The sequence below is a fragment of the Mercenaria mercenaria genome, chromosome 16 (genome assembly GCF_021730395.1).
Source record: "Mercenaria mercenaria strain notata chromosome 16, MADL_Memer_1, whole genome shotgun sequence".
Taxonomy (NCBI): Eukaryota; Metazoa; Mollusca; class Bivalvia; order Venerida; family Veneridae; genus Mercenaria; species Mercenaria mercenaria.
In genome coordinates this window covers 22568353-22591839 of record NC_069376.1, presented here as the reverse complement: position 1 = coordinate 22591839, position 23487 = coordinate 22568353, and the positions used below count along the sequence as shown (strand labels likewise).

The window sequence follows — 23487 nt, the reverse complement described above, 5'->3', positions numbered from 1 at the left end:
TTACATACTTTTTTATTGAAGGCTTCAGATTTTGTGGAAGGACATAAGACTGTGTGATGAAATCACCTAGCAGGCAAACCTACTGTCTAGGTGACTTACAACTTTAAGCAATATTACGTATAAACTTTACTACATAGAAGCATATTTACCTGGTTTTTCTGTTCATGATGTGGTATAACATGTCCATCAATACCCTTTGTAGCCTTGAATTTTGGATGTTTTCCCCGTAAATCTCTCGGGTGTGGTGTGTCATGACGTACAAATGGCTGACAAAAATATAAAAGCATAACAATTTTTTCACTTTCATGCAGTTTACTGCACATTTAAAGTAAAGGTAAAGGTAAAGTTTCTTGTTTAACGTGGGCAGTCAACAAAAGTTCCTACTTAGAATGGATGGAACAACTTATTTCCAGCCCAGCGCATGGCAGGTGTCATATTTACCTCCCCAGCAATCAGTCTAGGCGGATACTGCTGGAAACAGTACCAATTTAAGTAAATCACCCAGCACTGAATACTAGTCGGGATATCAGCCGCGACCGGGAATTGTACTCGGACCGCTGGTGATTTAGTCCAACCTGCTAACGACTGCGCCACAACAAACCACTATTTTTCATCCAACTTAAAATCTTGTCATTATGAAATGTTCATAGTTAGACGACCTTTACCTATCAACTTGAGGCTTACCTTTTCGAAGTCTTCATCTCCACTCTCCTCTTCTTCATCTTTGTCTGACTCTGCGAAGCGTATCACACTTTCACGTACTTTCTCTGGTTTCTCATCCTTCCAGCTGAGACGACTATCACGATCTGTTGCTATACTGCCTTGAAGAAGATTCTCTGTAAACATTGAGAATATTCAGCATATTACTCTACGAAAACTAAAAACATAAAAACTTATCATTTCTCCATTACTTGCATTTAAAGGTAGTCAATCAGATTTGAGCAACATTTTATGACATTTTCAATTTTTGCAAATTCTGTTAGAGATTTGTTTAAAAGAGATGCTTTATCATTTTTTAATGAAATTTTGTTATTACCCCCCCCCCCCCCCCCCCCCCCCCCCCCCCACAGTATAAAAGTATTTAAAAAGAGAACTACTTCTTTTAGTTTCAGTATAATTTCAAGCTTTACATTTGATAAATTTTGAGATATTTCAACTATCTGCACCTTAAGAAAAAGTTTTAAATGGTGTGTACAACGGAGGTAATAACAGTTTTAAAAACTTGCATTTCTAATGAATTTCATCTGAATAATGTCACTGTCAAAGACAAATCTGGACAACTATTATATAAAATTTCTTATATTCATATCATTCCTTAGGCAAAGTATGTTTATTAAATTTATACTTATGTTGAAATAACTCTGCTTTGATTCTGCAACCAGAATAAAAACAAGAGCTGTCGTTGAAAAAGGGGCATAATTTTTCAAACAAGAGGGCCAAGATGGCCCTAGGTCGCTCACCTAAGAAACACTCCATAACAGTGTAAAACATGTTTGACCTAGTGATTTCATGGAAACAAATATTCTGACCAATTTTCATTAAGATTGGACCAAAAAATTGGTCTCTTGCGATAAAACAAGCATTTTCTTAGATATGACCTAGTTTTTGACCCTAGATGACCCATGTTCAAACTCGACCTAGATTTTATCAAGGCAATCATTCTGACCAAAATTCATGAAGATCAACTGAAAAATACAGCCTCTATCACATACACAAGATTTTTCTTTAATTTGACCTAGTGACCTAGTTTTTGACCTCAGATAACCCATATTCAAAACCGATCTATTTTCATCAAGGCAATCACTATGACCAAATTTCATGAAGATCAATTGAAAAATACATCCTCTATTGCATACACAATGTTTTTCTTTCGATTTGACCTAGTGACCTAGTTTTTGACCCCAGATGACCCATTTTCGAAATCAGCCTAGATTTTATCAAGGTAATCATTCTGGCTAAATTTCATGAAGATCAGTTGAAAAATACAGCCTCTATTGCATACACAAGGTTTTTCTTTGATTTGACCTAGTGACCTAGTTTTTGACCCCAGATGACCCATTTCGAACTTGGTCTAAATTTCATCAAGGCAATCATTCTGACCAAAATTCATGAAGATCAATTGAAAAATACAGCCTCTATCGCATACACAAGGTTTTTACGTGATATGACCTAGTACCTAGTTTTTGACCCCAGATGACCCATTTTCGAACTCGGCCTAGATTTCATCAAGGTAATCAATCTGACCAAAATTCATGAAGATCAATTGAAAATTACCACCTCTAATCCATACAAAGGTTTTTCTTGATTTAACTAGTGACCAGTTTTTGAACCGAGATGACCCATTTTCCGAACACGCCATAGATTTCATCAAGGCAATCATTCTGACCAAATTCATAAAAGTCCAATTGAAAAATACAGCCTCATATCGCAACACAAGGTGATTTCCTTAAATTTGACTAGTGACCTGTATTTTAGACCCAGATGACCCATTTTCGAACAAGGCCCTAGATTTCATCCAGGTTATCATTCTGACCATATTCATGAGAAGAAATTGAAAATACACCTCATCGCATACACCTTTTTCTCTTTGATTTGACCTAGTGACCTAGTTTTTTGACCCCGACATACCCATTTTCGAACTCGGCCTAAGAATTTCAACATGGTATCATTCGACAATATTCTGAAAATAAAATTAAAAACTACACCTCCTATCGCATTACACAAGGTATTCATATGATTTGACCTATGACCTAGTTTTTGACCCGAATGACCATTTCGAACTTCGGCTAGATTTCACAGGTATCATTCTGACAATTTTTATGAAGATTAATTGAAAATACCCCTCAATCGCAACACAACCCGTTTTTCTTAGATGACTATTGCCCTAGTTTTTTGACCCGTAGATGACCCATTTTGCAACTCGCCTAGAAGTTTCATACAAGGATAATCATTCTGACCAATATTCATGAATAATTATGAAAAAATCGCCTCTATCGCATACAAAGCTAAATGTTACAGACAAGACGACAGACAAATAACTACGGACAGACGGACCGCTGACATCGGCGATCAGAAAAACTCACCTGAGCATTGCCAGGTGGCTAAAAAGCAAAATAGAGTTTTGTAACGGTTCAACCTGTGCCACTTAAGTCAGTTTATCACAGTGAATAAGTGTGTGAAGTTTCAATCCATTCACACAAGTGGTTACTGAGATACCAGCTTACATTAAAAAACTTAACCGTATCAAGATGCCAATGCTGATGCATGGGTGAGCCCAATAGCTCTATGTATTCTTTGAATAGCTGAGCTAAAAATCAGATTGTAAAAATACCTTTCAATAGTCAAAATTTAACATGTGGGAAGCACTCAGTGAACATACAAGTGAAAGTGTTCACTTTGTTTCAAACAAATCCATTACTTAAACCAAAATCTGATTAACCATCTTTAAATAACCAGTCTTTATTGACTAGTATTAGTCTTTTTGTACATGTGTCATAATAAAAAGTATTTCTTGTATGTTAATTTTACTTTAACTTTGAACTGATATTATAAACAAAATAGAATATTGTGCAACTGCATTTATTTCATAATGCAGTTTTGACCAGAATAGTTAGTTTGTTGGGACATGAATCTCTATCTTTAACCCTTAGCCCGCTGGCGGCAGATGATTATGCCTTTGCAACCACTGCAGACCAAGATCAGCCTGCACATCCCTTGTCAGTCTTATGCATGGTCTGCACTGTTCGCTACTCATCAGTAAATTTTTAGTTAATCACCCCTTCAATGATAAATGTAAATGCCAATATTGAGAATGATCATTTCCATAGATAAAAAAGTTAGCATGTGGAAGGGTTAAGAGTAATATAAAAGGGATTTTAATTATTGTTGGGACTTTTTTGGATTAATACAACAAATCCAAAATTAGTCCCATATAAAGATTAAAGATTTCAAAACAGAATACACTGTATCATGCCAGCTTTCTCTAGGGGAGAGTAGGAGTACTTTTTTATCAATGGAAAGACACCTGCCTGAAAAACTAAAATTTCTCTAAAATTCAACTGGTTTATAAATAATGCTGAAGTTGGTTATCCCTGTGAACCAAACTAATATCAAATCATGCAAATACAACATCTATAAACTTTTAGTGTTAAAATAAAATTTCATGATCCATAACAAAACAACCAAAATGTGTCCAACAAGTGTGCATGCTGTCTAACATTGGCTAAAACTTTGAAACACGCATCAGACTAGCCTCAGAATAAACAATATTTCAACAATGTCAGAATGCACACGTAAGTGCTGGTCTAGTGGTTAAGGTGTCCAGAAGCTCAACCCGGGGATCCTGGGTTCAAGCCACACTGGGGTCACGACAAAGCCTTCTCATATGACACCAGTACTGGTTTTTTTCCAGGAAGTGAACTGGAGAGTGGTTCAGAATAAGCTTGAACTTTTCATCACTATCAAGCTACAAGAGGGTCATGATGACCCTGGATCACTCACCTGAGTAATATGAGCCACATGTTTCAAATGGCAAACTGATGCTAAAATATTAAGAAGTTAGATCAGTAGGTCACATTCATGGTAACTGAGTCTGTTTTAAGATCGGTGTGCAAAACTGTACATGTCACCCAAATTTCAACGCTGTATCTTAAAAAACAAGAAAGTAGGTCAGTAGGTCAAGGTCACAGTCAAGTGATCCCTAATCGCTTGAGGTCATCAGATAATTATAATTGAACAGTCTAGGAAATATGATCTGATAATTTTTGAAGTATTCTTTTCCTATATAACAAGTGACCCCCAAGGTGGGGCCTTTTTTCACCCCAGGGACATAATTTGAACAAACTTGTTAAAGATCCACCAGGCGATGCTACATACCAAATATTAAAGCCCTTGGCCTTGAACTTTCAGACAAGAAGATATTTTTTTTTTTTGCTATGTAAGTTGATGTTAAAGTTGGTACCCCCAGGGCAGGGCCTCTTTTCACCTAAGGAACATAATTTTAACAAATTTGGTAGAGAAACACTAGGAAAGGCAACATACTTAATTTCAAAGGCCTAGGCCTTGCATTTTCAGGCAAGATGATTTTTTAAAGTTTTTTTCCTATACAAGTTTATGTAAAACTTGAGACCCCACGGGGCAGGGCCTCTTTTCACCCCTAGGGGCATAATTTGAACAATTTTGGTAGAGGACCACAAGGCAATGCTACATACAAAATATCAAGGGCTTAGGTCTTGTGGTTTTAGACAAGAAGATTTTTAAAGTTTTTTATCATATAAGTCTATGTAAAACTTGTGACCCCCGGGGTGGGGCCTTTTTTCACCCCTGGGGCACATTTTGAACAATCTTGATGGAGGACCATAAGATGATGTCACATGCCAAATATCAAGGCTCTATGCATTGTGGTTTTGAACAAGAAGATTTTTATCTTTTTACAGATTTTATTTTAAAGTTTTTCCTTTCGGCTGCCATGGCAACCAGAGTTCTGCATGGAATTAAATTCTTTGAATAATTTTGAAAGAGGGCCACCCAAGGATCATTCCTGTGAAGTTTGGTGTAATTCTGCCCAGTGGTTTTCAAGAAGAAGATTTTTTTTTTAAATGTTGACAGACGGACAACACACGACGGACACTGAGCAGTCACAAAAGCTCAACATGAGCCTTTGGCTCAAGTGAGCTAAAAACCTACAATTTCTCAGCATTGTTGGTTTGAGTATGATATGCTTATTTTTCTTATGAGAAATAATGCCAGCAGTTATCTCCTTTCATTATCCAGTCAAAAAGAACTTTGCACATTTCCATAATAAACCACTGAGAGACATGAGAACATTAGCTCCTAGTGTTCTTACAGCCAGAACCTTAACACCTCACTGGTGTTAGTAAGGAAGTAAAATATTTAAAACTTATTTAAGGCTAAAGAAATTAAAGTAGCTCTGGTTAAGATCTAATGTTGACTACAGCCAATAAGAAACACTCAAGACAAACATGTAAATGGTGTATAAGAAGAATGCAGTTTGGTTACAGTATCACATATTAATCTGTAGGCATAATTATCATTCCTGGGTGCACACTATAACAACCTACCAGCCCCACCCTGGCTTATAATTAAGGTGCCGCCACCATGGAAGCGAGCACGATTAGCCAATTCCATCTGCATTAATGGGTCAAGGTTAGTGGTACGACCTAAAACTGTTTTAAAATAGACTTAAATTAGTTCTAACTTAAGACAAAGTCTGGGAATAATTCAAAAACAGAATAAAATTTATGACAGCATTCAAAAAATAAATTTGCTAATACTGTAAACATTTAAAATGTTAACCAAAAATATTAAACAATGCAACTGCCTTTATCATTTAAATTCAGTAAAATAATATCTTTATTCCCAGTCTGCATGCAAATATATTTGCTGTCATGTTCTTCAAAATGTGCTATATCTATATAATGAGACTTTATGACATTTAAATGAAATTCAAGAAGCTATGGCATAATGAGAATTCAGTGCATGAAAATACAATATGAAGTAATATTGACATTATTCTCATACTATTGGAAGTATTTATCTTGGTGTCAGTAATTGTACAGAAGTACAGGCGTAGCAGATACAATGAGTGCTTATTCTTCTACAATACTAAACTGAGCAGCGGCACCAACAACGTATGTAAAACAGGATAAGCTCAAAAAACATTTTCTTTATAACAATTCAAGGTTTAACCTAAGTACTGACTCAACACACTTTTACTTAGGTCTTGTAAAATGTTCTGTAATTCCCTGTTACTCCATTTTACAGTTAATCCTTTAAAATAGACAAGAAAAATCTGTCAGGCAAGTGAGCTGAAGAACACCGTGTTGCTATCTGTTGGTGTAATGACTTATCCTGTTCTAGCAAACAGATACACAGAAGCTTCACTAAACTTCTACAAAGCTCAAAAAGTAAAACCAATTCAGTAATATTTATGCACACAGAATCTGCAGATTACAGATCAAACAAAAAAAAAAAAAAAACACTGCAAAAAAAACAAAACAAAATTTATCATCAGATATACCCTAAATCACAATAAAACCATATTTTTACTTGAAAGAGAGAGGGAGAGATGGAGACAGAGAGGCTGAGAGAGGGAGATTCATTTGTTACAACAACATTCCTAGCTGAAAAGTATTGCTTTTATTGACAACAACAATAATTTTCAAATAATCAAGTTATGCTCAAATAAGAAAAGTAAATTTCAAACTCGAGTTAAGCTCACAAAGGTTCAAATATTAAAGTAGTTATGCCAGGAAACTTCCTTAAATGTAATATCTAAATGATAACTATTAATTCATAAAGCTTCTCATCAGTGCAAGGAACTAAACAAACATTAACAAGAGCTGTCACAGGAGACAGCATGCTCCACTATTTCCATGCTGGATAGTGAAACTGGGCACATCTGAGGAAGCAGGAGCTGTCACTGGAGTGTTTAATGATTCTGATGCAGATGAAGATATTGGACAATTGCTTAAGTCTGTGTCAAATGTATTAAGAATTAACAGAGATAGAGATCAAGTGTATCAAAGCATTTGATGAGTATAAAAGGGACATCATTCATGGAAAATTTCTGCAAGAATAACGCACCATGTGTCATTTCATGTGACTAATAATGTGGATTAACTATTTTAGGTTTGAATCTTATCAAATCTAACATGACAGCAGATAGGCCAAGGGTGCTCCCAATAGATCCTGTCTTTCAGATGGGCATATAAAAAGATGCGATAATTCATAAAATATTGGTGAAAGAGTTATGGCTTTTGTGTCATACGAGGTACATGTGATGTGGAACAACTATTTTAAGTTTGAATCAAATCCTTTCTGTAATAGTGAAAATGCATCAAAATTTACAAGGGGCATAATTCATTAACAATAATACTGTTGCCAGAATTATGGACTTTGTGTAATATGATGTTGGTGATTATGTGAAAGATCTATTTTAAGTTTGAAACAAATCCATTTAGTTATAACTTTAGAGTGAAAGTGCCTGAAATGCTAAGTAAATAGGGGAGATAATTCACGAAATATTGGTATGACAGTTATGACCTTTAAGCCATATGATGTGGGTGATGATAAGGAAAAATATTTGAAGTTTGAACCTAATCCATTAAGTAACTACAGTCCCAGGAGTGACGAATTATTAAACAATACGGCCTTGTCACAAAAGTAAGCCAATGTCAATGTCGAACCTCAAAATCAATAGGGGTCATCTGCTGGTCATGATCAACCTCCCTATTAAGTTTCTTGATCCTAGGCCCAAGCATTCTCTAGTTATTGTCCCTAAATGGTAAAAATTGTTCTGGGTCACTGTGACCTTGACCTTGGCCTAGTCCTACTGACCTCAAAATCAATAGGTGTCATCTGCTGGTCAAGACCAACCTTCCTATCAATTTAAAATATCCTAGGCCCAAGCATTCTCAAGTTATCGTCCGAAAATGGTTTAACTGTTCGGGGTCACTGTGACCTAGACCTTTGACCTACTGGACTCATAATCAATAGGGGTCATCTGCTGGTTATGACCAACCTCCCTAGGCCCAGGGGTTCTCAAGTTACCATCTGGAAACCATTTAACTGTTCCAGGTTATTGTGAACTCGACCCTTGACCTACTTACTTCAAAGTCGATCTTGACCTGTATTTTATGATGTTACATCCGTGTACCAAAATATATTATCCTAGGCCCAAGCATTCTCAAGTTATCATCCAGAAACCGTTTAACTGATTCGGGTCATTTGACATACTGACCTAAAAGTTGAAATTATGGTATACAAAAAAATTATTTAAATATGTCAAGCCTTTCTTGAGTTATTGTCCAGAAACCATGAAAACCAACTGACCAACAAGTTCATTCCTATGTACTCCCCAAAACTTTTGTGGGGGTATAATTATAGAAAAGAAGAGAAAATGCATCAAAACTTTAATCAAGGTACAAAAGCAGAAGTACGCTGGCACTGATGCCCGGTCAAGTAGGACAACTCTCTGTACTTCATATGTATATCATAAGGTGATCAACAACTTGTGATGTTTGCAAAAAGTGGAGACAGGCAATATCATTTGTAGTGTCTAAACTAATCTGGTTTGATAAGCTCTTAATTTGTTGCATATATATGTAAGGTGATACAGAACACCTTACAGATGGACAACTAACACTGCAGACTGAAGGCAGAGTACACCTTCAAAACATTATTTACAAATCAATTCAATGACTAATGCTTCTTTTAACTCAATTGCCGTAATTCAAGGGAACTTATATACAAAATGGTAAAAGTTTATTCTAAATAAATGTGCAGAATCAAAGTTCAAAAGTCTTCTACTATTATATGTCAATCAAAATTGTATAAACTATAAAATGCTTGACTATATCTGCAGAAATATTAAAACTTTTCACAGCTTCATCTTAAACATACGATACACAAGACAACATTAAGGAATATACAACACCTACCCATACTTTCAGTGTGGAATGCCTGTTGTGGAAGTAAGAAGCATGTGAGAACCTTCTGACCCGTGCGCTCGTCAAAGTCCGTCTGAAATTTGAGCATTGGCTGAGCTTGGTTTTCTGACAGCCAGAGTGCACGGAGGTTCAAGTTTGTTACTGTGATTGGTAAATACTCCAACCTGTAATGTACAACAGCATTTATAAAACAAAATGTCTGATCTTTTGTGACATAACCCAACATAAAAATACATAACAATAACAAGAAGATTGGTAACACTGATGGATGCTCCCCGAAATTACTGTAGCATAAGGGGCTTTTCAGTCTGGGAGGTTGTGTTAAGTAGAAATATAGTCAACAAGAAATGTGGTTCTTTAACACTGCACTCCTTCTCACTGATCTCTATGAATATGTAAAGTATCAAGTCAATACCTTACATAGTATTCAAGTTATGCCCCGGATAAGGTTTTCAAACATGAGCTGTCACAGGAGACAGCACGCTCGACTATTTCGATGCTGGATAGTGAAAATGGGCACATCTGAGGAAGCTGAAGCAGTCACTGGAGTGTTTAATGACTCCAATGTGGATGAAGGTATTGGAGAATAGCTTATGTTTGTGTCAAAAGAATTAAGTAATAAAAGAAATAAAGATAAAGTTATCAAAACATTAAATAAGTATAATTCTAAGCAAAAAGGGGGCATAATTCATGAAATATTGGTGCAAGAGTGATGCACCTTGTGTCATATGATGTGGGAGAAGATGTGTAACAACTACTTTTAGTTTGAATCAAATCCATTTAGTAATAACTGAGATAGAGTGAAAATAACCTGAAATTCTAAGTAAAAAGGGGCGATATTTCATGAAGTACTGACGCTAGAGTTATGGTCGTTGTGTTATATGATGTGAATGACGATGCTGAACAACTGTTTTAAGTTTGAATCAAATCCTCTCTGTAACAACAGAGATATAGTGAAAATGCATCAAAATTAACCTTAAAGGTCCATTACTAAGGGAAAGTGAGTTGGCAATTTTTTTCATAGCCAGTGTATAGACTTCTGCAAGACACTAAATAATGAAGATTGGCAGGTCAAAATTTACAGAAGGTCTTTGGAACTCAAAGAAATGTATGTGTATGATGTTGAAATTTCAATGAATCAACAGAATGACCCCCCCCCCCCACCCCAGGTCTTTTTAACTTTCTTCATACTTCATAGAAAAATAATTGTACATATACTGCGATTTATTTTTCGAATTTCTACATACCAACTTTCATTTTCCAATAAAATGAAATAGTTTCTGTGCTTTTTAAAAGAAATTAAAATGTTCACTTTCCTTAGTATTGGACCTTTAAATTCTAAGTAAAAGGGGGCATTATTCATGAAAAATAGGTGTCAGAGTTACGGACCTTGTGTCATATGATGTGGGTGATGGACCTTATGTCATATGATGTGGGCGATAAGGTGGAACAAATATTTTAAGTTTGAATCATATCCATTTAGTAATAACTGAGATAGAGTGAAACTGCACAAAAACTTTAACATGAAATTCCAAGTAAAAAGGGGAATAATTCATGAAATATTGGTGCAAAAGTTATGGCCCTTGTGTCATATGATGTGAGTGATGATGTGGAACAACTATTTGAAGTTTGAATAAAATCCATTTAATAATAACAGAGATAGAGTGAAAATGCACCAAAACTTTAACCTGAAATTCTAAGTAAAAAGGGGGCATAATTCATGGAAAATTGGTTCCAGAGTTATGGACCTTGTGTCATATGATGTGGGTGATGAAGTGAAACAACTATTTTAAGTTTGAATCAAATCCAATTAGTAACAAGAGTGCCAGAATGTCACAATATACACCCGTCACAGCAAATTTCTTTACTCTAGCACCTGTATTTGCAGATGTAATTTTAATTTTGTGGTGGTTTAGTAATCATTGTAATTCTTTTGTTTTTCTAAGTCCACAAAAAAACTCCTTACCAGGTAGAGATACCTTAAAATACACCTAAAATTAGAAAGTAATAACTATGTTGTACCACAGAAAAGTGGTCTTGGTTTTTCCCTACAGTCAATTATAAAAAAGTTTCAATATAAGTTATTTATAGTAACAACTAAGGGAAGTTAATCTTTAAAAAAAAAAAAAAAAAAAAAAAAAAAAAAAAAAAAAGTCCACACAAAAATCCTTACCAGGTAGAGATTGGTCAAAATACACCTCAAAATTGGATGTAACATGCATGTTGTACTACAGAAAAGTGGTCTCGATTTTTCCCTACGTCTAGTAATGAAAAAGTTACAATATAAACTATTTATAGTAACAACAAAGGGATGTAATTCTAAAGAAGGGAACTGCGCATGACACTTCGTCTCATGATGGTGTATAATTGTGCCAAGTTACATCAAAATCCCTCTATGCATGAAGAAGAAATGCTTCGGACAGTCATTCTTGTATCTGACCTTTGGCCTCTAAGTGTGACCTTGACCTTAGACCTAGGGACCTGGTTCTTGCACATGACACTGCGTCTTCTGGTGGTGAACATTTGTTCCAAGTTATATCAAAATCCCTCCAAGCATGAAGAAGAAATGCTCCGACAAAGTTTTCATTCTTGTATCCTTTGACCTATAAGTGTGACCTTGACCTTAGACCTAGGGACCTGGTTCTTGCGCATGACACTCTGTCTCATGATGATGAACAATTGTGCCAACTTTCATCAAAATCCCTCTATGCATGAAGAAGATATGCTCCGGCAGTGTCCGACAAATCAATTGCCCGGAGCCCGCGGGCTACCAGAAATTTTCGTCGGGCTACCAAAAAAATACCGGCGGAAGCCCGCCGGGCAACCATAAATTTGAAGCATCAGTAGCCCGGTTATTGTATATTTTACAAAACTCCCCAACAAAATCATCAACATCCGGTCGTTTACTCGATTGTAACTTGCAATAAACAACTTTCCATGTGTACTGATTAACGGGTCGTAAACCATGCTATTAGTTTAACCCCGCCCATTTATCGATAATTTCAACGGTGGCCGCAGAAGCAGTCTCCGCCTACGAATATCAAATATGCAAACTATCGTGGACTGGTCTCCGCTCGAGTAATCAAAGTAGACCGATTTAACGATAGTTAATTATGACCAATGTACCAGTCAAAATCTCTAAATTCAATCGGATTCTCTCGTACATTACCGACGACTGATTATTATAGGTACCACGCTTTCACTGCTTCGACAGTTCAAAGGCTGGGAACCAGCGTAAAATGAGTCATTAGTAACATGTCTGTCAGCATGTGCGAAACAACCTGATACAACCCTGAAATTTTTTTTTCAACTATCAAACTACTGTTTTGATAGTTGAAATTTTTTTCAGGATTGTATCAGGGGTCTTGTAGGGTGGGGATATTAAGTAACACCTGAGAATGTCAGAATTTTTTTCAGGGTGGTATCAGGGGTCTTAGGGTGGGGAAGGGGTGACCAATCAATGATACTGCCACCTATGAAGATTGACAGTGACTTGCAATTTGAATACATTTTGTGAACATCTAACACAAATTATTTGTGATTACCAGTACAGAAAGTATAAGTACTCAACCTGATCTCAATGCTGACAGAAATTTACAATTTTAATATTTTAAGACTTTTAAGTTGTAAACTAAGAGATACTTGTGTAAAAATGTTTCTTTAATAAGATGTTGTATTAACTTCAACTTGTACTTCTATATTATGATTAAAGAGAATGAAATGTTTATCTTTGTGTTTTTAGATTTCTGTTATTAACAAAATATTGTTAAAGACCCATCTTATTCTCACATCTCAGTAAGTCGGGTACGGATAGAGCAATTTAGTACTTTCATGGTTAATTTTCTGGGCAACTATAAGAAAATGCTGGGCTACCAGAAAAAAAATCTGGTAGCCCAGTGGGCTACCAGTAAAATTATAAATTTGTCGGACACTGCTCCGGACAAAGTTTTCATTCTTGTATCCTTTGACCTCTAAGTGTGACCTTGACCTTAGACCTAGGGACCTGGTTCTTGCGCATGACACTCCGTCTCATGATGATAAACAATTGTGCCAACTTTCATCAAAATCCCTCTATGCATGAAGAAGATATGCTCCGGACAAAGTCATACTTGAATTTGACCTTTGACCTCTAAGTGTGACCTTGACCTTAGACCTAGGGACCTGGTTCTTGCGCATGACACTCCATCTCCTGATGGTGAACAACTGTGCCAAGTTTCATCAAAACCACTCCATGCATGTAGGAGATATGCTCCGGACAAGGTCTGTGGACGCCAAATCCGCCGGCCCGCCCATCCGCCCGCCAGGGGCGTTCCCATAATACGTCCCGTTTTTCAAACGGGCGTATAAAAACTGAGATAAGAGTGAAAGTGCACCAAAACTTTAACCTTAAATTCTAAGTCAAAAGGGGGGATAATTCATGAAATGTTGGTGCAAGAGTTATGGCCCTTGTGCCATTTGATGTGGGTGATGATGAGGAATAACTATTTTAAGTCTGAAACAAATCCATCAAGTAATTACAGAGATAAAGAGAAAGTGCATCAAAACTTTTACCTAAGTGCGGACGCGGAAGGATGCCGACGCTGACACCGACACCGGGTCGAGTAGGATTGCCCTCCATACTTTGTATTGTCGAGCTAAAAATGGGAGATAATTAAACAAGAGGACCAAATGGTCCTAGGTCGCTCACCTGAAAACAGCTTGCATACACAAGGTTTTTCTTTGATTTGACCTAAAGACCTAGTTTTTGACCCCAGATGACCCATATTCGAATTTGAACTAGATTTCATCAAGGCAATCACTCTGACCACATTTCATGAAGATCAATTGAAAAATACAGCCTCTATCGTATACACAAGCTTAATGTTGACAGGCAGACAGACGACAGACGTCGGACATCGAGCGATCACAATAACTCAATGCTCAGGTGAGCTAAAAATGTGACCACCTAGAGTCATGGCCCTTGTGCCATTTGATGTGGGTGATGATGAGGAATAACTATTTTAAGTTTGAAACAAATCCATCAAGTAATTACAGAGATAAAGAGAAAGTGCATTAAAACTTTAACCAAAGTGCGAACGTAGAAGGATGCCGACGCCGACACCGGGTCGAGTAGGATAGCCCTCCATACTTTGTATTGTCGAGCTAAAAATGGGAGATAATTAAACAAGAGGACCAAATGGTCCTAGGCTGCTCACCTGAAAACAGCTTGCATACACAAGGTTTTTCTTTGATTTTGAAGATTTTCTATGTACAATCAAGTAACCCCATGGGGTGGGGTCAATTTGACCCCGGGGGTCATGATTTGAACAAATTTTGTAGAAGTCTACTAAGCAATGCTACATGTCAAATATCTAAGATCTAGGCTTTCTGGTTTATTTTTAGATATTTTTTTAAGATTTTCCTTAGTAAAATCAAGTGACCCCTGGGGCGGGGTCAATTTTGACCCCGGGGGATATGATTTGAACAAATTTTGTAGAGGTCCACTAGGCAAAACCACAAGTGAAATATCTAAACTCTAGGCCTTCTGGTTTATTTTTAGAAATTTTTTGAAGATTTTCCTAAGTAAAATCAAGTGACCCCTAGGGAGGGGTCAATTTTGACCCCGGGGTCATGATTTGAACAATTTTAGTAGAGGTCCACTAGGCAATGCTACATGTCAAATATCTACGCTCTACGTCTTTTGGTTTTTGAGAAGAAGATTTTTTAAGATTTTCCTATGTAAAATCAAGTGACCCCTGGGGCGGGGTCAAGTTTGACCCCGGGCGGCATGATTTGAACAAATTTTGTAGAGGTCCACTAGGCAATGCTACATGTGACATATCTAAGCTCTAGGCCTTCTGGTTTATTTTTAGAAATTTTTTGAAGATTTTCCAATGTAAAATCAAGTGACCCCTGGGGCGGGGTCAATTTTGACCCCGGGGTCATGATTTGAACAAACTTGGTAGAGGTCCACTAGGCAATGCTTCACACCAAATATCTAAGCTCTAGGGCTTCTGGTTTCTGAGAAGAAGATTTTTTAAGATTTTCCTATGTAAAATCAAGTGACCCCTGGGGCGGGGTCATGATTTGAACAAATTTGGTAGAGGTCCACTAGGCAATGCTTCACACCAAATATCTAAGCTCTAGGGCTTCTGGTTTTTGAGAAGACAAACAAATCCGGACGGACGCACGCAATACACCGAACAGCCATTTGGACAACTATGTCTTCACATCAGTAAGCGGGCTCGACAAAAATGAAATAAAAAATAAAACAAGAGGGCCAAGATGTAAACAAGCTTATTCTTTGATCTGACCTGGTGACCTAGTTTTTGACCCCACATGACCCAGATAAAAATTCATACGATATTTTATGCAGACAAACATTCTGACCAAGTTTCATGCACATCAAATGAACAAGAGTGTTAACAAGCTTTGCCTTTGATTTGACTAGGTTACCTAGTTTTTGACCCCATATGACCCAGTTTCAAACTTGGCCTAGGAATCATCAAGATAAACATTCTGACCAAGTTTCATGAAGAAAGGGTCATAAATGTGGCCTAAAGAGTGTTAACAAGCTTTTCCTTTGATTTGACCTGATGACCTTGTTTCTGACCCCGTATGACCCACTTTCAAACTTGGCCTAGAAATCATCAAAATAATTCTAACAAAGTTTCATGAAGATAGGGTCATAAATGGGGTCTCTAGGTTGTTAACAAGCTTTTCCTTTGACCTGACCCGATGACCTAGTTTTTGACCCGACATGACCCAGTTTCGATCCTGGCCTAGAGATCATCAAGATAATCATTCTGTGCAAGTTTTATCAAATCAAAGCATAAATGAAACCTCTATATGGCTGAAATGGCCAAAATCAGGGGCAGTAACTCTAGAACCCATGATGGAATCTAGCCGGTTTTCGAAAGGAACCAAGTTTCATCAAAATCCCTCCATGCATGAAGAAGATATGCTCCGGACAAAGTCTGTGGACGCCTCCTGCCCGCCTACCCGGGGCGTTCCCATAGTATGTCCCATTTTTCAAACGGGCGTATAAAAAGATTAAGAAGAATCAAGGTATTTGTGAGGTTCCATGTGAGATGAAATTGACAAGTGGATCAAAACTGTTCGAATGGACAAGGCTAATTTCGCAGATTTCAAGTAATTCAAGGGCCATAATTCAAGAGTTCCTGTGGGGATTTGGCTGGTTATCGAACTTGGCCGAGATATTATGCCCACAAATATTGTTAGCAAGTTTGGTGTCAGCAAGTTTGGTGAAGATCGGATGAAAACTGTTCGACTTAAAAAGAGTGGACATGCTATGGATGCCGAATGCTGCCTGCCACGGGTGTTCGCATAATATGCCCCGCTCTTTCAGACACAGGCGTATAAAAATGAATAAAATATATGTTTGTAAAGACAATCTGATTTCACAATTTACGCCTTTTCACACACATTTATACATATAGACTCTATAGATAAATAATGATGTCTTTCAAACCATTTTTTACGAGCAGGTACTGTCTTAGACACATTGTTGCAAAATAATGTTTAGATACTGTGCACATTTTATTGCCTCTTAAACAAAAGATGAGCAAAAAGGGAAACTGGCCTAATACTGGAAATCTATGGTAGTATCTATATAACTACAGCAATAGCTTAATAAGCAAAATATTTACCTGTTTCCAGAAACATCCAACACATGCAAATCTTTGAGGTTACCAAGCTCTTGTGGTAACCGTAGCAACCGATTGTCTCGCATTGATAAAATATCCAGTCGCTGACATTTACCAATCTAAACAAAGACATTATGATTTATTAAAATATAACAAATAAGAAGTAGCCAAGTCTGTTCCTAAACTTCATTTTAAATTCAACCAGACCAGATCAAATTATAGATTTATTCAAGACTGTACACATTTTTCTGTCCATTTATATCTTGTAAAGTTCACATTTTTTATCAAGTCACCTAGAAAACAAGTCTCTTTTTTTAACTTGATATAAATTCAGTGCTTCTGAAACAAGTAAAGTATGTCTCACCATAGCACAATGGGATGAGCTGACCTGACTGAAGTATGTCTCCCCATAGCACAATGGGATGAGCTGACATGACTGAAGTATCTCTCCCCATAGCACAATGGGATGAGCTGACATGACTGAAGTATGTCTCCCCATAGCACAATGGGATGAGCTGACATTACTGAAGTATGTCTCCCCATAGCACAATGGGATGAGCTGACATGACTGAAGTATCTCTCCCCATAGCACAATGGGATGAGCTGACATGACTGAAGTATCTCTCCCCATAGCACAATGGGATGAGCTGACATGACTGAAGTATCTCTCACCATAGCACAATGGGATGAGCTGACATGACTGAAGTATCTCTCCCCATAGCACAATGGGATGAGCTGACATGACTGAAGTATCTCTCCCCATAGCACAATGGGATGAGCTGACATGACTGAAGAATCTCCTCAACATCGTCTCATTATCGCAAATATTTGTGCCAAGTTACCTGAATTTGCTTCAAAGATGACATCTGATCTTGTTCAACAACCTTCACCTCGTCTCGATAATAAAAAATTGCAATCTGTATGTCACCTCATTATGGCAAGCATTTGCGCCAAATTATTTGAAAATGCTTTAACCTTAAGTTATAAACATATGGAGCTTACATCAAACATACAAACTAGAACATAAAATGACATGACTGAAAGTTATGTTCTACAAGTCTTCTCGTTACAGCAAACATTTATACTGAATTAATTAAAAATCCTTCCAAAAGAAAGAGAAGACACAAAATACTGCTTATTTCACCTTTGACCTCACCTCACAACTATGATCTTGAACCAGACATGACTTTTGTTCTGTACATCATCTCATTATGGCAAACATTGGTGCTGCATAATAATCAGCAGTATTATTTCAAAATCCTTTCTAGTGGTTGAAACATCAGAAGCGGACATAGTTTTGTGGTAGATGGATTAACAGGTATACACGACAACAGAATACAAACAGATCAAAAACAATATGTCTCCCTCTAAGCTGATGAGAGACATTATCAAACAAGAGCACCGCCTTGCGGGTGCTGACGCTCATCTGATTTTTTTTGTATAATAGAAATATTGTCCTACCCATGATTTTCTAAGTCTAAAAAGGGCCATCACTCTTGCAAAAAGCAGGATAGAGTTATGTTTCTTGATGTACAGTGTCCACTTATGATGGTGAAAAACTGTTGCAAGTTTTAAAGCAATAGCTTTGATAGTTTATGAGAAAAGTTGACTTAAACATAATATTCAACCAAGAAAATGATTTTTCTAAGTCCAAAAGGGGCAATAATTATTGCAAAAAGCAGGATGGAGTTATGTTGCTTGCTGTGCAGGGTCAGCTTATGATGGTGAACAAGAGCTGCAAGTTTTAAAGCAATAGCTTTGATAGTTTAAGAGAAAAAGTTGACCTAAACATAAAACTTAACCAAGAAATCTGATATTTTCTAAGTCCAAAAGGGGCTATAAATCTTGCAAAAAGCAGGATGGAGTTATGTTTCTTGCTGTACAGGGTCAGCTTATGATGGTGAACAAGTGTTGCAAGTTTTAAAGGAATAGCTTTGATAGTTTAGGATAAAAGCTGACCTAAACATAAAAGTTAACCAAGAAAACTGATTTTCTAAGTCCAAAAGGGGCAATAATTCTTGCAAAAAGCATGATGGAGTTAGGTTTCTTGATGTACAGGGTCTGCTTATGATGGTGAACAAGTATTCCAAGTTTAAAAGCAATAGCTTTGATAGTTTAGGAGAAAAGTTGACCTAAACATAAAACTTAACCAAGAAATCTGATATTTTCTAAGAACAAAAGGGGCCATAAATCTTGCAAAAAGCAAGATGGAGTTATGTTTCTTGCTATACAGGGTCAGCTTATGATGGTGAACAAGTATTCCAAGTTTCAAAGCAATAGCTTTGATAGTTTAGGAGAAAAGCTGACCTAAACATAAAACTTAACCAGGCAACGCCGACGCAGACGCTGACGCCGACAACCGCTCAAGTGATGACAATAACTCATCATTTTTTTTTCAAAAAATCAGATGAGCTAAAAATAATTTAACTTGCTTACATCTACTGGAATTTCAGTGAGTCTATTCCTATCAACATTGAAGTTTGTCATCTTTTTCAACTTTCCTATTGTATTAGGTAATTCCTGAAAATATATCAAGATAAATTATTTCTCACATTATATGGCCACACAGGGAATCAACATCACATCTGAAACATGTATAAACAAGTGATGAAATATGGTGATAAAATATTTCCTAAAGAATGACACGTTTTACTGTCTAAGATTTCTGCAATATTTTCACCTCTTATGTACCTGTGTAAGTCATGTTTATGTCAAATTACAACTTTTGAGAATTTTAAATTTCTGTTACAAATTAAACCTTATTTCTGGATAATTCTTGCTTACAAAGCTAACTTACTTTCAGGGGTAGATCTATATATGGAAATTTTAGCTAAAGGTAAAACATGACAACATTCTGAATGACTGACTGAGATGATATATTTCTGAGCTGTATTCAAGACTGGTACACAAATACTTACAGATAACAAGTTTTCTGTTAAAATCAATTCTTCTAAACTTTCACAGCTGAAAACAGGAGAAAAAAAACAACGTATCAGTATTTACCATGATGGCCCTAGACTACTCATCTAGAGCTACACAGCTTGCTTCAACAGTTTTGGTAGATGGTCAAACAAGGAAAATATCTGTGAAATTATTTTGAAAAATGGCAAGAGTTTTCTGATAAGAAGATATTACAAGTTGCCACTTAGACAATCATTAAACAAGAGCTGTCACTATTAGTGACAAATTCCCCTAAAACCGACACGAAAAAAAAATCACACATCATTTTGTGACCTTGACCTGAGAGACCCAGGTTATAAGCGCGACACACTTTCTCAACATGGTTAACAAAAGGGAGGTAATTTCATGTACAACAAGAGCTGTCTCCATAGGATGACACATGCCCCCGATGGCACTTTGAATGAATAGTTATGGCCGATGTTAGAGTTTAGGACCTTTGACCTACGGAGCTGGGTCTTGCACGCGACACGTCGTCTTACTGTGTCACACATTCATGCGTAGTTATTTTAAAATCCATGCATGAATGACAAAGATATGGACCGGACACGCCCATCAATGCACTATTATGAAAAATGACCTTTAACATCTAAGTGTAACCTTGACCTTTGAGCTACGGACCTGGGTCTTGCGCACAACACGTCGTTTTACTGTGGTACACATTCATGCCAAGTTATTTGAAAATCCATCCATGGATGACAAAGATATGGACCGGACACACCCATCAATGCACTATCCTTTAACGTCTAAGTGTGACCTTGACCTTTGAGCTACGGACCTGGGTCTTGCGCGCGACATGTCGTCTTACTGTGGTACACATTCATACCAAGTTATTTGAAAATCCTTCCACGGATGACAAAGATATGGACCGGACACGCCCATCAATGCACTATCCTTTAAAGTCCAAGTGTGACCTTGACCTTTGAGCTACGGACCTGGGTCTTGCGTGCGACATGTCGTCTTACTGTGGTACACATTCATGCCAAGTTATTTGAAAATCCATCCATCGATGACAAAGATATGGACCGGACACGCCCATCAATGCACTATCCTTTAATGTCTAAGTGTGACCTTGACCCTTGAGCTACGGACCTGGGTCTTGCGTGCCACACGTCGTCTTACTGTGGTACACACTCATGCCAAGTTTTTTGAAAATCCATCCATCGATGACAAAGATATGGACCGGACATGAAAATTGCGGACAGACTGACAGACTGACAGACGGTTCAAAAACTATATGCCTCCCTTCGGGGGCATAAAAAAAGAAAGTTAACTTAGGTGCCTGTGACCTTGACCTTTGCACATGACACAATGTCTTGAAATGCTTATATATATATATATGCCAAATTATTTAAATATAATCCAATGCATATATAAAAGGTACAGACCAGACCCAAAAAATTTTTTAAAAAATCTCCAAAGGTGACCTTGACCTGGCAGCTAGTGGTCTGTGTCTTGCGCATGACACGTCGTCTTATTATGGGGATCATTTGTGCCAAGAACTTTTAAAATCCCTTGATGAATGACAAGAGTTATATATACGACTATAGACTTAAACCTCCTTCAACATGATCTTATGCATCAATCATATGTTATTTTTTTATTTTATCATAAATTTACATCAATTAGAGCTGATTTTAATAAATAAATTGCCTGGGTGCTGTGGATGAAAACCAATTTCGCTGACAGTCTGAACTCTTACAAAATATTGTAAATGATCGGCATTATATACAAGTTTGGTACTGTTTTCAAAAAGATTGATAAATTATACAATTACTGCTCTGAAAAATGAAAATGTCTCATCAAGCTCTTTAATTTGGCGAAGCTGTAATTTGAAAAATATGGTCTGGGCTTGCTAATATGCAAGACAAATAATCTGCCACTGGTAGAAGGTATATCTGACTCTCAAACTTATTTCCCTGGCAGTAACTCAGCAGAGCATTGTTACCAGTATAACAGTTACCTTCAAACTGGATATTCCAATCTGCATCCACAACCAGTGAAGTATTATACCTTTTCCTAGCAAGTTTTCTTTTAATGCTGGTATGGTTCTAAGAAAATGCATGTACAATTTTCATCTAATTAAATGCCTCAAGAGGAAATAACAACTGACTGACAGAACAACTGACCTAGTCATTTTGTTGAAAACCAAATCAGACAGAAGACAAATCCTCATAAAACATCTGTCTTCTGTCAAAATTGGATGTTGCATTGCTTACCCTGTGTCTGTGTAAATACTAGTATATGAAATAAGTCAAGTCAAGGTAACTAGTCCCCATTACACTACTCTATAACTACATATTGATGAGATCACTTATTTGTCTACTTAAGCAGAACAAGAGTGCTAGACTGTCACAAAATATGCCCGTCATCGAACTTGGCCTATTTCATGGGCCATAATCCAGGAGTGCCTGGGGCGATTTAGCTGGGTATCGAACTTGGCCGAGATATTATGCCCACAAACATTGTCAGCAAGTTTGGTGAAATCGGATGAAACCTATTCGACTTGAAGACTGGACATACTTTGGATGCCGAACGCCCGCCACCACGGGTGTTCACATGTGCCCCGCTCTTTCAGAGACGGGCATATAATAATCAGGGACTTATTTGTCTGTCCATAAAAAGATACCTACTATCCAATTTGCGGAGTTAATTCTGTGAGTCGGTTGGAATCTACCTTCATTATACCAAGTTTCTTCAGTTGCCCTGAAAGAAATTAAAAGTAGGTTATCTAATTGAGCCCTAATATTTACCTTAATCTTGAAGCGAGCCATCCAAAACAGTTCATGCGCTTTGCACGTTGTCTTGATGTGGTGAACATTTGTGCCAAGTTTTTTAAATCCTTAAGCAGTTCAAGAGTTGAAAGCAAACAAGAAACAGTCATATGACCTTTGACTTTAAGAGTGACCTTGACCTTGAAGTGAGCCATCCAAAACATGCGCTCTGCACACAGTTTTGATGTGGCAGACATTTGCGTAAAGTTTCTTCGAAATCCTCCAAGGGGTTCAAGAGTTACAGAGTGGACACAAATTTGCGGACTGACACTGGGGTCATAACATAATACGTCCCTTTGGGCGTATAATAACAGAGAAAGAGAAGTGTATCAAAACATTAAATAAGTAAAAAAGCAGGCATAATTCATGAAATATGGTGCAGTAAACCCCAAAAAGGGGAAAGTCCAAATCATTTGATTTTCATTGTAACATACCTATTTGAAAGAACTGATACCAATGTCCTCATGAATTTGGCACCAGATGAGGAGTAAACAGTTAGTGTGACATAATTATCAGTCCATATCAGCTTGACAAATTGTGAATTTGAAGCAACAGGGGGGTACTTGGGGTTGAAAAATATATAACACTGACTTTTATAAAACCATTCACTATGCATATTACAGAACACTGTCTTTAATT

General features: G+C 37.1%; 1 protein-coding gene across 13 annotated transcripts in view; it reads right to left on the bottom strand.

Moving 5' to 3' along the window:
• Nucleotides 1-23487, bottom strand: part of LOC123541365 (protein scribble homolog) — a 220905-nt gene that overhangs the window by 141570 nt on the left and 55848 nt on the right. For all 13 annotated transcript variants that reach the window (XM_053526353.1, XM_053526352.1, XM_053526362.1 and 10 more), the window contains exons 8-14: nucleotides 22708-22780; nucleotides 20035-20080; nucleotides 19553-19636; nucleotides 17120-17235; nucleotides 9462-9634; nucleotides 685-836; nucleotides 150-266 (exon numbers count right to left, since the gene is read on the bottom strand). In XM_053526353.1, coding sequence (XP_053382328.1) covers nucleotides 150-266; nucleotides 685-836; nucleotides 9462-9634; nucleotides 17120-17235; nucleotides 19553-19636; nucleotides 20035-20080; nucleotides 22708-22780 — 761 coding nt within the window. The remainder of the gene's footprint in view (nucleotides 1-149; nucleotides 267-684; nucleotides 837-9461; nucleotides 9635-17119; nucleotides 17236-19552; nucleotides 19637-20034; nucleotides 20081-22707; nucleotides 22781-23487) is intronic.